This window comes from Penicillium canescens, assembly GCF_028828765.1.
Source record: "Penicillium canescens strain IBT 15451 chromosome Unknown utg000006l_segment0_segment0, whole genome shotgun sequence".
Classification (NCBI taxonomy): Eukaryota; Fungi; Ascomycota; class Eurotiomycetes; order Eurotiales; family Aspergillaceae; genus Penicillium; species Penicillium canescens.
In genome coordinates this window covers 1419452-1436004 of record NW_026703968.1, presented here as the reverse complement: position 1 = coordinate 1436004, position 16553 = coordinate 1419452, and the positions used below count along the sequence as shown (strand labels likewise).

The 16553-nt window shown below is 49.9% G+C and overlaps 6 protein-coding genes across 6 annotated transcripts; 3 read left to right on the top strand and 3 right to left on the bottom strand.

Moving 5' to 3' along the window:
* Positions 1-1361: 1361 nt before the first annotated feature.
* On the bottom strand, positions 1362-2527 carry N7446_009500 (NAD(P)H-dependent flavin oxidoreductase; the record flags this gene model as incomplete). The annotated part of the gene is made up of 4 exons (XM_058518245.1): positions 1362-1505; positions 1563-2291; positions 2346-2428; positions 2485-2527. 4 exons carry the CDS (start codon positions 2525-2527, stop codon positions 1362-1364), a joined length of 999 nt encoding a protein of 332 aa, XP_058369033.1.
* Positions 2528-3686: 1159 nt separating this feature from the next.
* N7446_009499 (uncharacterized protein) lies at positions 3687-4436 on the top strand (the record flags this gene model as incomplete). The annotated part of the gene is made up of 3 exons (XM_058518244.1): positions 3687-3726; positions 3788-3875; positions 4001-4436. The coding sequence occupies 3 exons, from the start codon at positions 3687-3689 to the stop codon at positions 4434-4436; spliced, it is 564 nt and encodes a 187-aa protein (XP_058369032.1).
* Positions 4437-7748: 3312 nt separating this feature from the next.
* Positions 7749-8577, top strand: N7446_009498 (mitochondrial 54S ribosomal protein mL57; the record flags this gene model as incomplete). Its single annotated transcript, XM_058518243.1, has 2 exons — positions 7749-8366; positions 8425-8577. 2 exons carry the CDS (start codon positions 7749-7751, stop codon positions 8575-8577), a joined length of 771 nt encoding a protein of 256 aa, XP_058369031.1.
* A 586-nt stretch (positions 8578-9163) lies between these two features.
* On the top strand, positions 9164-11112 carry N7446_009497 (AP-1 complex subunit mu). Its single transcript, XM_058518242.1, has 6 exons — positions 9164-9391; positions 9490-9618; positions 9714-9943; positions 10006-10495; positions 10552-10926; positions 11023-11112. The coding sequence occupies exons 1-6, from the start codon at positions 9353-9355 to the stop codon at positions 11101-11103; spliced, it is 1344 nt and encodes a 447-aa protein (XP_058369030.1). The 5' UTR covers positions 9164-9352; the 3' UTR covers positions 11104-11112.
* Positions 11113-11596: 484 nt separating this feature from the next.
* Positions 11597-13192, bottom strand: N7446_009496 (Rag GTPase GTR1). Its single transcript, XM_058518241.1, has 2 exons — positions 12781-13192; positions 11597-12710 (listed from the first exon to the last, which is right to left on the bottom strand). The coding sequence occupies exons 1-2, from the start codon at positions 12975-12977 to the stop codon at positions 11897-11899; spliced, it is 1011 nt and encodes a 336-aa protein (XP_058369029.1). The 5' UTR covers positions 12978-13192; the 3' UTR covers positions 11597-11896.
* Positions 13193-13481: 289 nt separating this feature from the next.
* On the bottom strand, positions 13482-15145 carry N7446_009495 (URC4/urg3 family protein; the record flags this gene model as incomplete). Its single annotated transcript, XM_058518240.1, has 4 exons — positions 13482-13565; positions 13618-14210; positions 14275-14764; positions 14816-15145. 4 exons carry the CDS (start codon positions 15143-15145, stop codon positions 13482-13484), a joined length of 1497 nt encoding a protein of 498 aa, XP_058369028.1.
* Between the last annotated feature and the right edge of the window lie 1408 nt (positions 15146-16553).

Genomic DNA, 16553 nt, shown 5'->3' with positions numbered 1-16553 from the left:
GTTCGTGGAATGAGTGATGGACCATTGTCGATGTGGACGCTATGCTGTCTGCTCGCAGCGAGGCTGTTTCCGAATACGGCTTGATTAGATCGTGTGAGTCGTCGTCTGGGAGTTTGATTGATTGTGTTGAGAGGCGTCTGGAGAGTCTGTTGTTGCGCATGCAGCGTGCCACTGTTGATATGAGGCCCATTTTTGTTGTTTGATTGCTTGGGTATTTTTCGTTTTTGGGTTGCGGTAGGGATGGTTTGTTTGTATGTATAGGGTGTGTGTGGTGTGGAGGTGTATATGTTGCCAAGATGAAGAGCTATACGATGATAATAGAGGTATAGCTTGCAATGTAGATGAGGGGTCCGAAGACATGCAGATATCCAAAGCGATGAGGCAAGGGAGGAAGATAAGGACCTAAATCGGGCTGCATTCGATTCTGGGCTGGGGTACGTCGGACCCAGGTATGTCACGATTTAATCATCATGGGTTGCTGGTCTCCATGTAGCTGCAGTACGAAGCCAGAAACAAGTTACAGGGATTGGCGAGTGTGTCTAGTTTGTACTTGTGCATGTACATGTGTGAAGCGAGGGTTCTGTATGTCTATTATTGCAAATCTTCTTTGGAATAGATGGGTAGCATAGCGGTGAAATAGAAGGTTTTGTATAGAACAGCTCTGTCTCCACACTACATAGCAGAAACGGAAGTGGACTATCGCAAGCCGTAAGGGTTGTCTTGCTTGGAGACCAATCATCGTCTATGTGCCTGGGACATCGACACAATATTATGATCGCCCAAGAATCAACGGTGGAATTGAAACATGCCCAATCGCTTCTGTTGGAAGAGCAGCTTCCTCGAGAATTCCCCATAGGATCTGCTGCATGCAGGGATATCTCCACATCCCTTTCTACCTCGCATAGCCAGAACTAGCGCTTTGGAGACCAGTGTTTGTCTATTAAGGTCATTTGAATTAGAGTGGATTTCTGGCGCATGGATTTATGGCTGCAAATTGTTCTTAAGACGTTGGCTCATTATTGTTGGAGGTTGGAGGTGGAGGAATGCCATTGAGTATCTGAGCGTGGATCTACGTGCTTGCCGATCCTTGCTGCGCGTCTCACGGGCCCTCGCTCGGGAATGCTTGGTGATAGACCGTTGGCTCCGCCTTTGGAATATTGGCCTATTTTCTAATAGCATGAGGCTATGGCGTTGATGAATGTGAAGTTGCAAGGAAGACCCGAGTATATCCAAAACGTAAATGTATATGTAATTCATAATATATGAAACAAAAGTTCAGCTAGTCGATTCTATTGGATCTTTCCAAAACAAAAGCAAACTAAATAAATAGGGCTCGGAACTACATGTGTAATGAGCCAACTTCAAAGCTTGCTAGTGGGGGCATCGCTAAACAGAGACCTGGTCCGGCTCATGGCCTCCAGGGCCTCTTTCTCGATCCGAGTGAGCAAAGCATCGCAAGTCGGGATGTCGTGAATGAGACCAATGACCTGGCCAGCTGTCCAGACCTGTGCACGAAGTTAGAAAAGACACTATCCATGGAGTATAGAGTAGGTTCAACTTACTCCGTAATCAGGGTCACCGTTCAAGAAGACCTGGCGACCACGCTTGCCGCTAACATAGGGTCCAATCTCGCTAAAGTCACCCGTCTTGCTCTCCTTCTCAATCTTCAATGCATCCTGGGTCACCTTGTTGGCGAACAGACGCGAAGTGTTCTTCCACCGACGAAGGACAAGAGCTGTGTCGGTCTCCTGTGCATTGACAATAGCCTCCTTGATCTTCTGGTGGATAGGAGCTTCGACAGTGCTCATGAACCGGGTACCCATGTTGATACCCTCGGCACCAAGAGCCAGGGCAGCAGCAAGACCCTGGCCATCGGCGAATCCACCAGAGGCAATGAAGGGCACGCCGAGCTCCTGGCGAGCACGGCTCAACAGAATGAAGTTGGTGATGTCGTGCTCACCAACGTGACCGGCACACTCAAATCCATCAATCGAGAGGAAGTCCACGCCGAGCTTGACAGCGGACTTGGCGTGGCGGATGGTCGTGCACTTGTGCAGGATGATTGTGCCGGCCTTCTTCAGCTGGGTGATGACAGGGCCCGGGTTGTTGCCGGCGGTCTCGACGATCTTAATGCCCTCATCGATGATCACTTGTGCGTAGGCGCCGTAGTCGGGGGGAACCATAGCGGGGAGGAGGGTCAGGTTGACTCCGAAGGGGTACTTGGTCATGGTGCGACATCTCCGGATCTCTTTGCGGAGGTCTTCGGGGGTTGGTTGGGTGAGGGCAGTGAGCTATAGGTAGTCAGAACATGCGGTTTATCTTGTCCTCAGACTTATAGAACATACAATTCCTAGTCCGCCTGCGTTGCTAACGGCCGAGGCCAGCTCGGCGTATCCGACCCATTGCATACCACCCTGCACCACCGGCACTGTAGACATTGTCAACAACTGAACGTGTTTGAAGTATATCTGTGATATAACACACCTCGAATACCGAGCTTCCGCGTCAAGGCTGTGTTGAAAGGCATATTGTAGGAACGAAGTCGGGGTATCGATATCTATCAGATCACTGAGAAGCTCGACTTAGTACAGACGCAACACGGCCGGGGACAGGATACTGACATGAACTTGGTCACTTCTCAAGTATACAAAGTGTATCGAGTGTACAATATAGTCACTAAGCAAGAGAGAGTGAGCAGATAATAAACCGTTGACAGCCGCGGACTGCTGTGGGGAAGGTCCGAGATGCCGAGGTTGGCACAATTTCTGGATTAGCCGGGTCTAACGAGGTATCAATGGTTGATTAGTCGTGGTTTATGCCGTTGAAATGATCAAATATGATCACACCAGACTTCCTAGGCTCGAAGCAGAGGAGTAGACGTTCTACAAAGGAACTCACACTCTTACATCTTACACTCTTGCCTTGTTTACAAGCCTGACCCCTGGACCATTGCATGTGATAGGAACTCGTGACCTCTTCACAAGACTAGTACAGTGCACATGTGTAAGTTATCTTGTATAACGTTAAGAGGCATCGGGCATTGTGTGTGGAACGTCCATGTAGTTCCTGGATCTATATATGCATATAGATTGACCTGGACCTGAACCGAATAGCATCCATAGCCGCTTGGCCGTATGCTAAGCAATTGCAGTTTCTCTTCTAAAGGATGTCCCAGTAAGAAATCCAAGTATAATCTGTCAAGACTTGGCTGATGTTCTACAATGCGATTGTGATTACAGTATGTGACCCTGATATGAAACCCCTTCTGCTCATAGAAAGAGGAGAACGGGCGATTAACGACGGGAGTCCTTCTGAGAGCCTCAAGACCCCTCGGCGATCACGACAGAAAGCCGCAATCAGTGAGGGAAAGCTAAACACGACGACATCATCCCAGAGAGGTAGACGACGAGAGCCGAGACTCTTGGAGAAGAAAGAAAAGAAACAGCAGAAACGCGAGAGAAAGTGGGAAAACAGGCGAGGGTCACGTGGCATGGTAGGGGGTGTTGGGAAGAACAATCTTCCGGCTGGTAATAGACGACCAGTGATTGGCCGAGTGAAGTCCCGGGAGCCAGTCCCGTGACTTGCACTCCGGTACCCGAGGTCGTCCGCGATTCCGAACGTTCGCGAGGCACTTGGGATTTCTTGTTCTGATCAACGAGAGCATATTCGACTCAATACGCTTCACCATGTTCTCTCAGAAGGTTGCTCAGCAATCGCTGCGACGGCGTATGTTTCTTTCCCCCAATGTCGCCCTTGTCGAATTTGCTAACTTGTCCCGTCTTCTCAGTTGCCGTCCAGCAGCCGTACGCCATGCGGTCCTCCTTGATGCGCGCCTCCCCCGCTGCTGTCGCTCTTGGCCAGAACATCCAGACGAGGTCAGTCACCCAGCACTATCTCGACGAATTGATTCTCGCCCATCCCCAGATCTAAACCCCACGGAATCCTACGTCATCTGCAAAAGACCTAAGTCGAGAACTAACCCGAGAATCGTGGTCTATAGACAAGTCACCTCCTCTCCCAACACCGAGGACCCAACCCAGATCCTCGTTAAGCAGCGTCTCCGCCGCCCCATCGCTCCCCACCTTAGCATCTACAAGCCCCAAATTGGCTGGATTGGCTCTTCTCTGCACCGTATCACTGGTGTCGCCCTCTCCGGCACCCTCTACCTCTGGGCTACCGCTTACCTCGTCTCCCCCGCTCTCGGATGGCACCTCGAGTCGGCCACCATGGCTGCTTCCATGGGTGCCATGCCCGTCCTTGCCAAGGTTCTCCTCAAGAGCACCCTCGCCCTCCCCTTCACCTACCACTGCATGAACGGTCTCCGCCATTTGATGTGGGATCTTGGCCGTGGTCTTACCAACCCCGTTATTATCAAGTCTGGTTGGGCTGTCGTCGGCCTCAGCATTGCCAGCGCCCTTGGTCTTGCTTTGCTTTAAATGTTTTCATACCTCATACCTCCGAGTTTCCTTATGTGTTATTAAAGTGATTTCTTTGCCAAATATACACGAATCAGGTCGATTGGCGCAAGCTCAAAGGCACGGGTTCTTTCGTTTTTGTTCATCTTATCTGATTTCTGCTAGGAAGTGTCTTGGCTTGGAAATGGACGACTGGATTTATGGGTTCAATCTATAGGTCGTGAACCTTTCACTAAACTTCTTTTTATTAAGGCTTCTCTGTTTATATCAAAATTTGATTTTTCTGGTGAATGTCCTTAAAAATGCAGCTTTGTCCCCGTTGGTGTAGCTCAATGCATCGTTGAGCTATGTGACCAGAAGGAGAGCACCTTGGGATATTAACTGTCAAATAAGACAAAGGCTTGCTCCTTTGAAACTTCCGTGCCATTCGATCACATCGCAGCTGTCGTCAACATTGTTGTACCATGCCATTTTCTGTCCCAGGTGGTATTCCAGCGACGATACTCATAAGATTCGCCCAGTCGCTCCTCAATGCATGATTTAATCATGAAGCCAGAAGTTGAAATGCCCTGGTATGATCTATTGAATCAATTAGCATATTTCCGGCAGACAGTTGTTGGTAGGCTCAAGAATATATATATTCGAGCCCATTGGCCTTAAAAGAAAGACTGACCTTCTAAACCTGGTTCCCCTCAACGCCAAATGAATAGAAACCCGTAAATTACCATTCAAGCAGGACTTGGAGGTGGGTTGGGGAGGGAAAGGTCGGGGCGAAGGAGGATCTTGCACCGAGTGATTACTGGCCGGGATGCCTCCGGCAATGGTATAGAAGATGTGGGACAACGATGAAGTGGCCAACGAGTCAGAGACACAGAGAGAGCTGCACGCCATTTTGGTATTCTCGAGGTCTCTTAAAGGGAAGGTGATTATAGTTGAGGTTGATGGAACAGACAACGCACTTGTCCATTAAAGTAGACAACGGTATCCAACAAAGACAGACAAAGAACACAGATGAAAATCTCCTTGAGCCTGAGAAGTGAAAAAAGGGGTCATTAGGAAAGGCCAGTCCTGTCTATTTATGTCCACGAGAGTTCAAGCCGTTGAGATACATCGCGCCATCCACTCACGCCATCCAGACAAGTTGTACACCGCCATACTGTCGAGCATCCCAATCAAGGATCATGAAAGTCTCGACTGGAAGACCATTCCCGCCGCTCTACCCGTGGATATCTAGCCCTTCCAACCGTGAAGATCTTGCAATATCTCGGTTGGGTCTGCAAGGGCCCGCTGGGAGACTTGATGTATAAACCGTTAGCCAGTACTAGTGCTGTCACACCCGCTGCCGTGGCCACCGCTTGTTCATTCCCCGGAAGCAAGCATTGATCGGGAAATAAGTGATCCACTTGGAGGAAATAGCTTTGATTTTAGTGGGAAATGGCTGAAATGCCCGTGGGGGAAGGCTGTAGATCATTTCCTGGACCACTCTCCTTGGAGGTAGGGGACAGGGGAGTTTCACCAGCGGTCCGAGCCTTCGGTTTCTTGCAGCGATCGTCTTGAAGAAGAGTGTTTCAGTGGGTTTGTTCCAGATGCCTTGCTGTCTGTCGATTTGCCGCTACTTATCCGATATTAGGACTACTTGGGTTGGGTTGAACAATCATGCTGTGGCCGCTGTTTTTGGGGACTATATGGACTCAAAGCTGCCAAAATTCTCAATTACTCTGTATCTCTGTGACATGTACTCTTACCTTGACATTATACGAAGACGTTGAAAGTAATCGCCACATGCCCTAGCCTCGTTAACCATTCCCTGAAAGCTTCCACAATGACCATTGTGAATTGCCAACTGGCTCAGCCCTGAAAATAATGCGAATGCAGGCCTTCGAAGCTTCCAACGACCCCAAGAGGAAATAAGAGAACAAGGAAGCCTACTGATGGAGCACAAACCCGCAAATAAGACTGAATCCCAACACACGTGGATCACTTTTTCTTTCTTACAGCAAGTCTCTTGCCTATTCCAGGGGAAACGCTCAGCGTACGATGCAGCAGACCCGTTTTCTGCAGTCGACATGGCAAGGGTTCTTCGAGCCAACCATTTGCGCCTCACCCGGCCCTTTCCACTGCCAATATCCGCGGTATTGTCAAGCAGACTCAAATCACTGTCCGTGCTCCACTGGGGCCAGCGATGTCCCACCTCAACTCATAGCTTTGTCGAACTCTGACCTCTGCATCCGGCAGATCGCGCATAACGGCTGTGTTCCGAGAACACCGCCGAATCTTCTCTTGCCCCGCTTTCAACCATCTGGAACCCTTCATCCTTCTTGGCTTTTCTTGAAGAGATTTCACGGTTGCTCTGCAGCGGCTAAAGACCTGTGTCCCCGGTGGTCGGGCCGCGCTTAGGGTCTGTTGCGCCACCTCTTGTATCGCCGTTCATCCAGTCGGAGAGCGGGTTGATGTTACCTGTCTGGATTTTCTAGCCTATCGCTTGGGAGGCAAGAGAGCACAAATCTGCCGTTGGTCGATGGTATGGCAGTGCTATCCAGAGAAGGATGTTGCTGGATCAAGTGATGGGGTGATCTGCGAGACCGAGCTGGATGTTCTACACTCGAAGTCGAGCCTTGAGCGCCACTTCAATGGAAGCATACATGAAATGAATGTTGGTTATCACTTCAAGATGGTCCAAACACTGTATAAATGCATAGTTTGTATCATAGCTAGAACTTTTGCAGGGTCAACGGAAACCCAGATATGTTGGCTCTAGGCTTTCAAACAGCGGTCTGATGTATATCAAAGAAACTATTGATTTCACAGTCAGACCACCACAAGGACCCATCGTTGATGGTGTAGGAGCTGCTAAATAATGTGAGTCATATACCCTTTCGATCGTACATGCATGGAAGCATGGCAGTTGGAAGTTTGTTCGACTCCACCTCCGATCACCAAAGCACTGCTGGTCTGTGCTAAGCTCCCACAACTGGAGCTTGTGCTAGCTGCTTCAGATCCGATGCACCGCAAGCCAAGCATTCAAGCCAAAAGATATCACGCAGCAGCGGTGAAGCTCCCGGTTGCTCCCGGCTTCCAAGGTACCTTAATTGCAGGTCAAACCGCCGAAATGGAAATCCAAGGATCTAAAGAAATGGATCAACGGATATCCTCAGAACCCCTATGGGTAATATGAGAAACAGAAGAAAAAGAAAGTGAATGAGTGAACCAGTGAATAAGTCAACAATGGATAAGTTTATAGAGTGTGTGGTTGGCAGAATCACACCGCCAAGACCGAATTCTTTGCTTTTCGCTGAATCACCTCCGGCTTGGACTTGCAGACCAACCAACCGAATGGCTCTGTACTTGACCTCCCGAGCGGCCAGGACCGCCTGCGCTGCATCCAAATCTGCCGCTCGCCCGATTGCGACGGTCATCCCATCCCGCACCTACTCAAACTCTGCGGAGGAGGCTCAACACAGGCCCCGATGGTCCTACACCCCGGAGCAGGCCAAGGCGCCTTTCAGTTTACACCTTAACTCCAAGCGCCCTGTCTACCACGTCAACACAGACCCGGAGCTGTTGGACCGGTTCTATATCCGATTGCTGGGCAATGGTGGTGACAAGGTCCTCTCCGATGAGACCAAGTGGTTGGCAGTGACACATAAGAGTTTCGACCAAGGGCGCCGGGGCTTCAACGATCGATTGGCATTCCTCGGAAAGCGCATTGTGCACTTGCAAGCATCGCTGGCTCTGGCGCAGAATGTCGCAGTGCCGGCACCAGGCGCGGCACCCACGGAGCCTGTCAACAAGACGGACGAGTTTGGTCGCGTGCCGTTCTCCCACCCGGCTCTCGAAGGACTGGGCAACCTCTCCTCCGATAACAAGAAGGTCCTTACTGATCGGTCGAAGCTTGCTGAGCTTGGACACAAGTACGATTTGCCCAAGGTTCTCAGATGGAGCCCAAGACAGGTATGTCTCGATCCAGTCTTGTATCTTCTTCATTAGCTAACCAATGTATCTACTACAGCCCGAGGATCTCCACAGATCTGGCTATGATCTCGTGCTCGCGCATACTCTGTATGCTATTATCGGTGCTGTTTCGTTGGAAAAGGGAGCTGTCGTTGCGACCAAATTGGCTCGGGAGCGGATACTTGAACCCCTGGGCCTCAAGTCGGTTTAAGGATCTGAGCCTTTGGGGGCATTGGTGTCTCTCGGAGCATTTTCAGGGCGTTAGCTTGTTTGATATTTCCATCTGTGACAGGGGAACTTGAGGCGTGTACCCTCTGATTTGGGAACCTCTACACGATTGTACATGTACTTTTAACAAACTTGTTTATCTATTCTCCATTTCTTTCTCACTTATTTTATTATGCAGCCCAATACCACAGCGGAAAATTAAAAAGCATTTCAATGACCAGTAAGTTAGTCTAAAAGTTATATGATATTTATGAATGTACGGTCCCTCTGACACCGCCCGAGTAACAGTGAAGAATACTCGGCCAGTTCTTATGGGACCCTCGTAAGATGCATAGTCTCCGCGCCTCTATATCGCAAGTGTAGCAATAAAGCACTACAGCTGTCTGACAGAATGCCAGACTAACTGTAGAAAATCACAAGGACTTTATGCTGCCTCGCACTGTCTGTTGGGAGCGTTGGAGAAAAAGAAAAAGAAGAAACGAAGAAACGCGAAGAGATTTTTATGGCGAAATATATACGCTAGTCCGCATTAGGGTTGGCGTCCATCTCCGTTGACCATGCGGGCATCGCCAACAATCATCCGTGATTTGCTTCAGTTGCTCTTCCTCCATCTGCTGCTTTTTCCCTTGCTCTGACAACTGTTACAACAATGCTGCAGTAGGCGCACAAGCTGGCTTTGTTTCCTTTTCGCCTCCTACTCAAAAGACCAGATCACCAACATCGCTCCGCCGTCACCTCATTAACCCCATTGACACGTCATGGCGTCCGCACTCTTCTTCCTCGACCTAAAGGGCAAGGTAGGCTATGCAGCACTCTGCAAACCTTGGCGACGCGACTTTCAGCTCCGACACTCGCCAATGCGTCGAGGGACATGCCCCCGCTGACGATTTTATAGACCCTTCTGGCCCGCAACTATCGCGGGGACATTCCCATGTCCGCAGTTGAGAAATTCCCTATCCTCCTCAGTGATGCCGAAGAAGAATCCTCCGCAGTGCCTCCCTGCTTCTCCCACGAGGGCATTAACGTGCGTCCCCCGCCTGCTGCAGCTTGAAACCACCCGCTCCTGAATCCCTCGTTTTGTGCGCTCCCACCCACTGACACAGGGGCGATACTGTTTAGTACCTTTATATCCGCCACAGCAACCTCTACATCCTCGCATTGACGAAAAGAAATACAAATGCCACCGAAATCCTACTGTTCCTACACAAGCTTGTGGAGGTCTTCACCGAATATTTCAAGGTGCTGGAGGAGGAGAGTATCCGGGATAACTTTGTCGTCATCTACGAATTGCTGGATGAGATGATGGACTTTGGATACCCGCAGACAACAGAGAGCAAGATTCTACAAGAGTGAGCAATTGCTGTAATGCCGGAGGTGTGGTAATTCGACCCAACTGACACCCTCAATCCAGATACATCACCCAAGAATCACACAAGCTGGATGTCCAAGCACGGCCACCCATTGCCGTCACAAATGCCGTCTCATGGCGAAGCGAGGGTATTCGTTACCGCAAGAACGAAGTTTTCCTGGATGTCGTTGAGTCCCTTAACCTCCTCGTCTCGGCGAACGGAAATGTCCTGCGATCTGAGATTCTGGGCGCCGTCAAGATGAAGTGCTACCTGAGTGGTATGCCAGAGCTGCGGTTGGGTTTGAACGATAAGGTTATGTTCGAGACCACGGGCCGTGCCACGCGAGGCAAATCGGTCGAAATGGAAGACGTCAAGTTCCACCAGTGTGTCCGACTCTCGCGCTTCGAGAACGACAGAACGATCAGCTTCATTCCCCCAGATGGTGAATTCGAGCTCATGAGCTACCGACTGAACACACAAGTGAAGCCCCTGATCTGGGTGGAGTGCGTGGTTGAATCACACTCGGGATCCCGTATCGAGTATATGCTCAAGGTAAGAACATCAGCCAGCCACCCAGACCGAATCCCTCTAATACATCTATTCAATAGGCCAAGGCGCAATTCAAACGTCGCAGCACAGCCAACAACGTCGAAATCCTCGTCCCCGTCCCCGAAGACGCAGATTCCCCCCGTTTCCGCACCAACATCGGAACAGTGCACTACGCCCCCGAGAAGTCAGCCATCATCTGGAAGATCAAGCAGTTTGGTGGTGGCAAGGAGTTCCTCATGCGCGCCGAGCTGGGCCTGCCCTCAGTCAAGGGCGACGACGAGCAGGGCGGTGGTATGACCGGTGGCTTCGGAGGAAGCATGGGCGGAGCCGGCGGCATGGGCAAAGCAAAGCGGCCCATCAACGTCAAGTTCGAAATTCCCTATTTCACAACCAGTGGTATCCAAGTGCGGTATCTGAAGATCACCGAGCCGAAGGTATGTCCATCCCATATCCCACATCCTGTGTCTCTCCCACTACAATTACAACAACCCATTGAGAGCTACCAACTAATCAAATCCATCCAATTATAGCTGCAATATCCCTCTCTCCCCTGGGTGCGATACATCACACAGTCAGGCGATATTGCCATGCGCATGCCAGACGTCCAATGAATCAAAAAATGACCTTGCTTTGCGCCTTGGGTGTTTGATTTTGTACAGCCTCCTCCCCCTTATTTTCCATTTCCTTTTTCAGTTGTTTTATCTCTTGCTCCTTTCCCTAACCCCCCAATTCATGCTTCATGCTTCTCCGTTGAGGCCGGCCGGTCCGATAGATAATCAAATCCCCCATGTTGTTACCTTTTCCACACCTTTTTGTCCGCCTTATGCATCGGATGCGAGTAAATATAGATTGTTGACGGAGAATTATGTTCTTGCTTTCCTTTGGCGTAACCGTGGAGAGTCTAGATTGGTGCAGTGTAATTGCAATTGTACTTGTAGCACCTCGTTATGTTTTGGGTATAGTCCAGTTAAAGTACCAGGCTTAATCTGGCTGTTTATTTGGATATCTGGGTTAATTCATTCCCAGTGTTCCAATTGAACCCAAAACTGCAAGCCGCACATGAAGGTTTTCTTTGCGTTACCAGTGAGTACACATCACCATACTGAAACATCTGCCCAGAAGATTATATACTATAAAACCCCCGAGGAAGAGGAAGAGAATGAGACCACAAGAACAGACAATGCACAAACAGGGTATCTCAATTCTCGAAGAAAAAAAGGAAGTGAAAAAGACAGTCAAAAAGGGAACTCATATCAAAACTGCATTCATCTCCGAAACGCCATCATTGAGCGCCCGCATAAATTTTGCGTCATAAACAAGAAATCGTGAAAGATCGAGATCAACATATACCTGACATGTACAACCATACAAAACCAAGCTGAATCCCACACATCAATCCCCATATCACGGGGCATATCCATTGGTCGCGTTATCCTCAGTATCCGGCGGAGGAAGCGGGAAGCCATCCCCACGGCCGCCAGCTGCTGCCTTTGAGAAACCTTCACGGGCAAGCATGGTGTTGAGAACGGCGCAGTTGTAGGAAGCCTCGCCGGGCGGAACGACAAGGAAGATATAAGTATTATCAGTGAAACGGCCGAGGAAGATATTGAACTGGGGAGTTTTGGTGTGCATGACAACGAAGCCAGCCGAGGCCGGGGTGGTGAGGGTGTTGCGAGCGGCGCAGTGTTTGAAGGCCTTCATGATATTTGATAGACGCTCATGGCGATCGTAGATGGGATTGAGTTCGCCAACTTCGGATGTTACAGAGGTCACGGTTAGGAAGGTCGAGCGTTCGAAAAGGATGACTTCTTCGGCATGGATTTTCTTTGCGAATGCTGTGAGGAAGCGCTCGATCACGACTAGGTTCGGGATGAGTTTGTGCACGATCCCTGCCCAGGCTTTATACAGTGATTGGTCCCAGATGCTACTGGCGAAGGTGTCGACGCGGAAGTTGTCGGAACGGCTGCGGATCAGGGCTGAACGTTCTTCGTAGATGCGTTGGCGGTGCTCGGCTTGGATTAGATCCATTTTGTGCACGAGGCAGAAGACGTAGGCGTTTGGGCTGAACTCGCGGAGGGCTTCGATTATTGCGTGGTATGTGTCTAGGTCTCGGTCGACTTCTCGTGATTCAATGTCGAACACGTAGATGAGCACTGCAACGTCGGAGAAGATGTTTCCGCGTTGGGAGGCTAGGTAGGTTTCCATGAACGCATCTTGTCTGTGGAACCGCTCGTATCAGTGGGAATGAATTCTGTAGGAATATCTGGAATTGATTTGCGACAACTCACCCTCCGCAATCCCACAGGTTTAATGTCAGGTTGCCCATGAACTTGACATGGCTGTGCTCCACATCGATCGTGGCGCCGAGACGCCGGACATCTTTGGCGACGTAGTTGCTGAAAATGATTGAACGCATGGATGACTTCCCCGATCCACTCTTGCCCATCAAGAGCACCTTTCTCTTCTTCTTCCGAGCATCCATCATGGCAATCTTGGGGCGTCGAGCTCGGATGCCCCGCTCTTGCGGGGACGGCGCGGATCAATTTGGAGACAGCTTGACCGGCTCAAGGCAGTAGTGAGACTGTTATAGAATCTCGTTATTTGTTCTTGGGCATTGCTCTTGAGATCGAAGAAAGAGTAGATAAGAGAGAAGGTGACAAGCTCCAACCGTGAGATGCGGAGGTGCGGACTAATGCTAGGCCGTGTCACGTGAAGGGAGGTTGGGGCAGCTTAAGTAGATGCTGTACTTATATACACCGAGTACAGGAGAAAAATGTAAGTTTGTAGGTAGAAGGTAGACTAATCTTTATGCTGTTTCCAAGGTTGGATCTACATCGTACGGACTCATGCATGATCTTCATATCCTGATTCTCAGGTGATTTTCAGGTGGAGTAGGATTTTGTCCTGGGATGACGACATCTCGAGTAAATAGAAGGGAATCCCAGGTCATCAAGAATTCATTTCGGTACAATTAACATGAAAAAGGGTATTAGAAGACAGTGCCGTCAGATCGTATCATGATAGGAGGCTCCTTGGTGTTAGGTCTCGAAACTTCCGCAATCTCGCGACCTCCCTAGAAAGTTGTTAGAACAAGAAATGAATGGTATAGCTCCAGGGATGCTTACCTTCCAAGTGCCAGCCTCAAGCATTTGTGCTAGTGATAATTGCTCCTCCCCTCTGAGACCTAGTTGGGAGTTAACCTCATCCAGGAGTTCGTCGAGGAAGCCGACAGTGACAGCTCGCCATTCAACGATCACGTCGTCGTCGGCGGAGAAGAGAGGTGCAACCTCCACATTCGGTTGGCCCTTAATCTGAGCGTTCTCTTTATATGCGTTGATTCCACGCTGCATATCGTCGGGCTTCAGACTCAAGAGGCCTAGGTCGACAAGTAGACCTCCGTTTCGGTATTCGGGAAGACCCGTGAGAAGATCGCTGCCGGCGAAATGAATGTGCATCAATTTAGACATGGGGACCATAATCGAGTAGCATAGCCATTGCGTGAGCTTGTGGAATGGGACGATACTCTCCCACTGCTGTGCCGGGGGAGATTTGGGGAGATCGGAGCATTTCCAGGCATCTCCGATGGGTACGCCGTCAATTTGTGTTCGTGAAGGTGGCCAGATGGGAGCGAATCCGTCCATTAGGACAGACCAAAGAGTTGTGATTGGTACAATGGGCACGGAAGAAGCGAGAGTTGACGGGTGGCCAAGCAGGTAATCTAGAGACTAAAATTAGCAGCTATCCAAACACAGTTTGGATGTCGGATATTGGATTCTTCGTACCCAGCATATTTCCTGGTCTGGCATCCACGCCGAAAAAGTCCTGGTTGTTCAGTGCCTCTGAAAGTCGAACCAACAGCCCCGTGCGACCTTCAATCCCAGCCAGAGGATTCTGTTCAGAATGTTGCATGCCCTTGCCAAGCACCTCGACCGTAATCTTCTTCAATCCCGCACCATCCACCTGGCAAGGCTCCGTCGGGTCGCTACTGAAAAGACCAGACTTGAACATCTCCAGACTGGCAACTGCCAGACCTTCACTGCGCGAAAAGACTTTTCCGGACTCTTTCGATCGGTAAGACCATTTATTTCCAGCGCCAGCATCCAACAACACAGACACCACAAACAAGTCAATCAAACGGCGCGTGCGCTCTTGGGCATCAATCCGACTGGGCCATGATTGAAGAAGCTGATTCACACGCGGTCTACCCCCCACGTCGAAATGCTGCCAGCGTCCATGCGGCGGAATGCTCTCATAGTCTGGCGCATAATCTCTCTGGATGGACACGTTAGCGCATCCGGGTCACATGATCGTTCACTATTTTACCTTGATGATGGACACGATATAGGACGCGGTAGCTTCGAATTTACTCAGGTCAACATCGAAATGGTTCAGTTCGTTGTTCTTGGCTTTGTTCAGGATGATCGTTGAACGTTCACGGACTGCATGGATGCTCCGTAGATATGCGGCGGGGTCCAATGCTGGGTCTGGAGGTCTGGCAATGGGCAACTCTGGAATGGAGGCTGGCGGGCCACTGCCCTTGTATCCTGGTGACCTCAAGGAGGTATTTGACGTGCGAGCGCTGTTAACCGACACAAATGATTCATTCTCGTCCCTCTCAGAATTCTTCGAGTCTTTCCGCTTAAAGATCCCCATGGTGGAGGTTACACCGTGAGGATTAAGGCTGAATAGGGCCAGTGGAGAAAGAAAGAAGAAAGTAGAGAGTAGGTACGGGAGTACGGAGTACGGACAGGGGGATGTTGTTCCAATGTTTTTGTTTTCCCTTAATAATTGTATTTTTCTCTAATGAATTTTTAGGCGGGGACAGTTCAAGGTGGATTATGTGTAAATAATTTAATGAATTAGGGGCTGGATCGAGCTCCTGAGGCAAAAAAGGCAAAAGTTTCGGAGGTACCGGGTACCGCCCATGGCAGGGAAATTAGTATGCAGAGAGGGGTATTGGGTACGGCTTAAAGACCCGACGTCCTCCACGCAAACTCGACCGATTGCCGAAATAGGTAAAAATCACTTGCCCCGCCAGGAGAGAACCAGTCGGAATACAAGTAAGCGGACCACACAGTGCACAAGGAAGATGTGTAAATTATAGATCGCTATATCAAACCATCCCATATTGGGGCAGTCTGGACCAGAATCAGAATGGAGAAAAACCAGCACGGACTGGCGTACCGTTCCACTGCCCTGTGCGGTGCCTAACCCACTTTGGAGCTGTATAAGATTCATGAATGGCCAGCTGTCCGCGCATCGCGTCAAATAGATCCTACGTGAATCTTTGGTACTCTCTAACAAGCGCAATTCGGCCTCGCGTAGATCAAACTCAGTGAGGATCCGTCTTTTTAGGGTCCGGATTTTGGGGTTTAGAACGTAAATACATATACGTGTTACCCCTGGGAAAAGTGAACTAACTGGAATTTCACATGCAGTAAAATCCCCGGCGAGGATCGGAGAATTCTCTAGGATGTATTCCTTGATCAGCGTTAGGCCTATCAGCTTGTGCATGAACAGGGGAACTTAGCATGGGTCTGGATATTGCGTACCACTCGGGTATTGACATGTTCTTATAAACTCAAGTCTAAGCCCAATCCTCATTCGCAGGATTCCACAGACACAGGACTATGACGTCCCAAATCCTTCGCACATATGCTCCTTAGGGGTTTTATCTCCGCCCTTTATACAACACCGGGACTAACGCGGGAAGCACGGGCCTGGCCACTCCATTGGGTCTGTTTCACGTTGACTCCGTAAACGCTCGGGGATTAAAATTACAAGTTGCTTCTGGCTCTCGGGGTCTGTCAGGGCAAGAATCGGCAACACCGCAATGGTCCACTGATTCGATCCTTACGATTCGCTACCGCGCGGCTCATCTACCCGAGGAACTCCGCTGTTATTGTGAAAAGCGGAGTCCTGGCTTTTCTTTTCCCGCGTATGCTGGGAAGTTTGTTGTTAGATTCGGAGATATGGCTCCGCTCGTGTGCTCCTGAACATCTCCTGCTGTGGTAGTTGAGGCTTCTGTATCACACCGGGTGTATATTACATTAGCTCTAAG

Excerpts from the sequence above, each read along its gene's own strand:
- N7446_009497 (XM_058518242.1), top strand. The coding sequence starts at position 9,353 with ATGGCGTCCGCACTCTTCTTCCTCGACCTAAAGGGCAAG. Across the intron at positions 9,944-10,005 it reads GAGAGCAAGATTCTACAAGA|ATACATCACCCAAGAATCAC; the intron begins GTGAGCAATTGC and ends CCCTCAATCCAG. Across the intron at positions 10,496-10,551 it reads GTATCGAGTATATGCTCAAG|GCCAAGGCGCAATTCAAACG; the intron begins GTAAGAACATCA and ends TCTATTCAATAG.
- N7446_009496 (XM_058518241.1), bottom strand. The coding sequence starts at position 12,977 with ATGATGGATGCTCGGAAGAAGAAGAGAAAGGTGCTCTTGATGGGCAAG. Across the intron at positions 12,711-12,780 it reads AACCTGTGGGATTGCGGAGG|ACAAGATGCGTTCATGGAAA; the intron begins GTGAGTTGTCGC and ends GCGGTTCCACAG.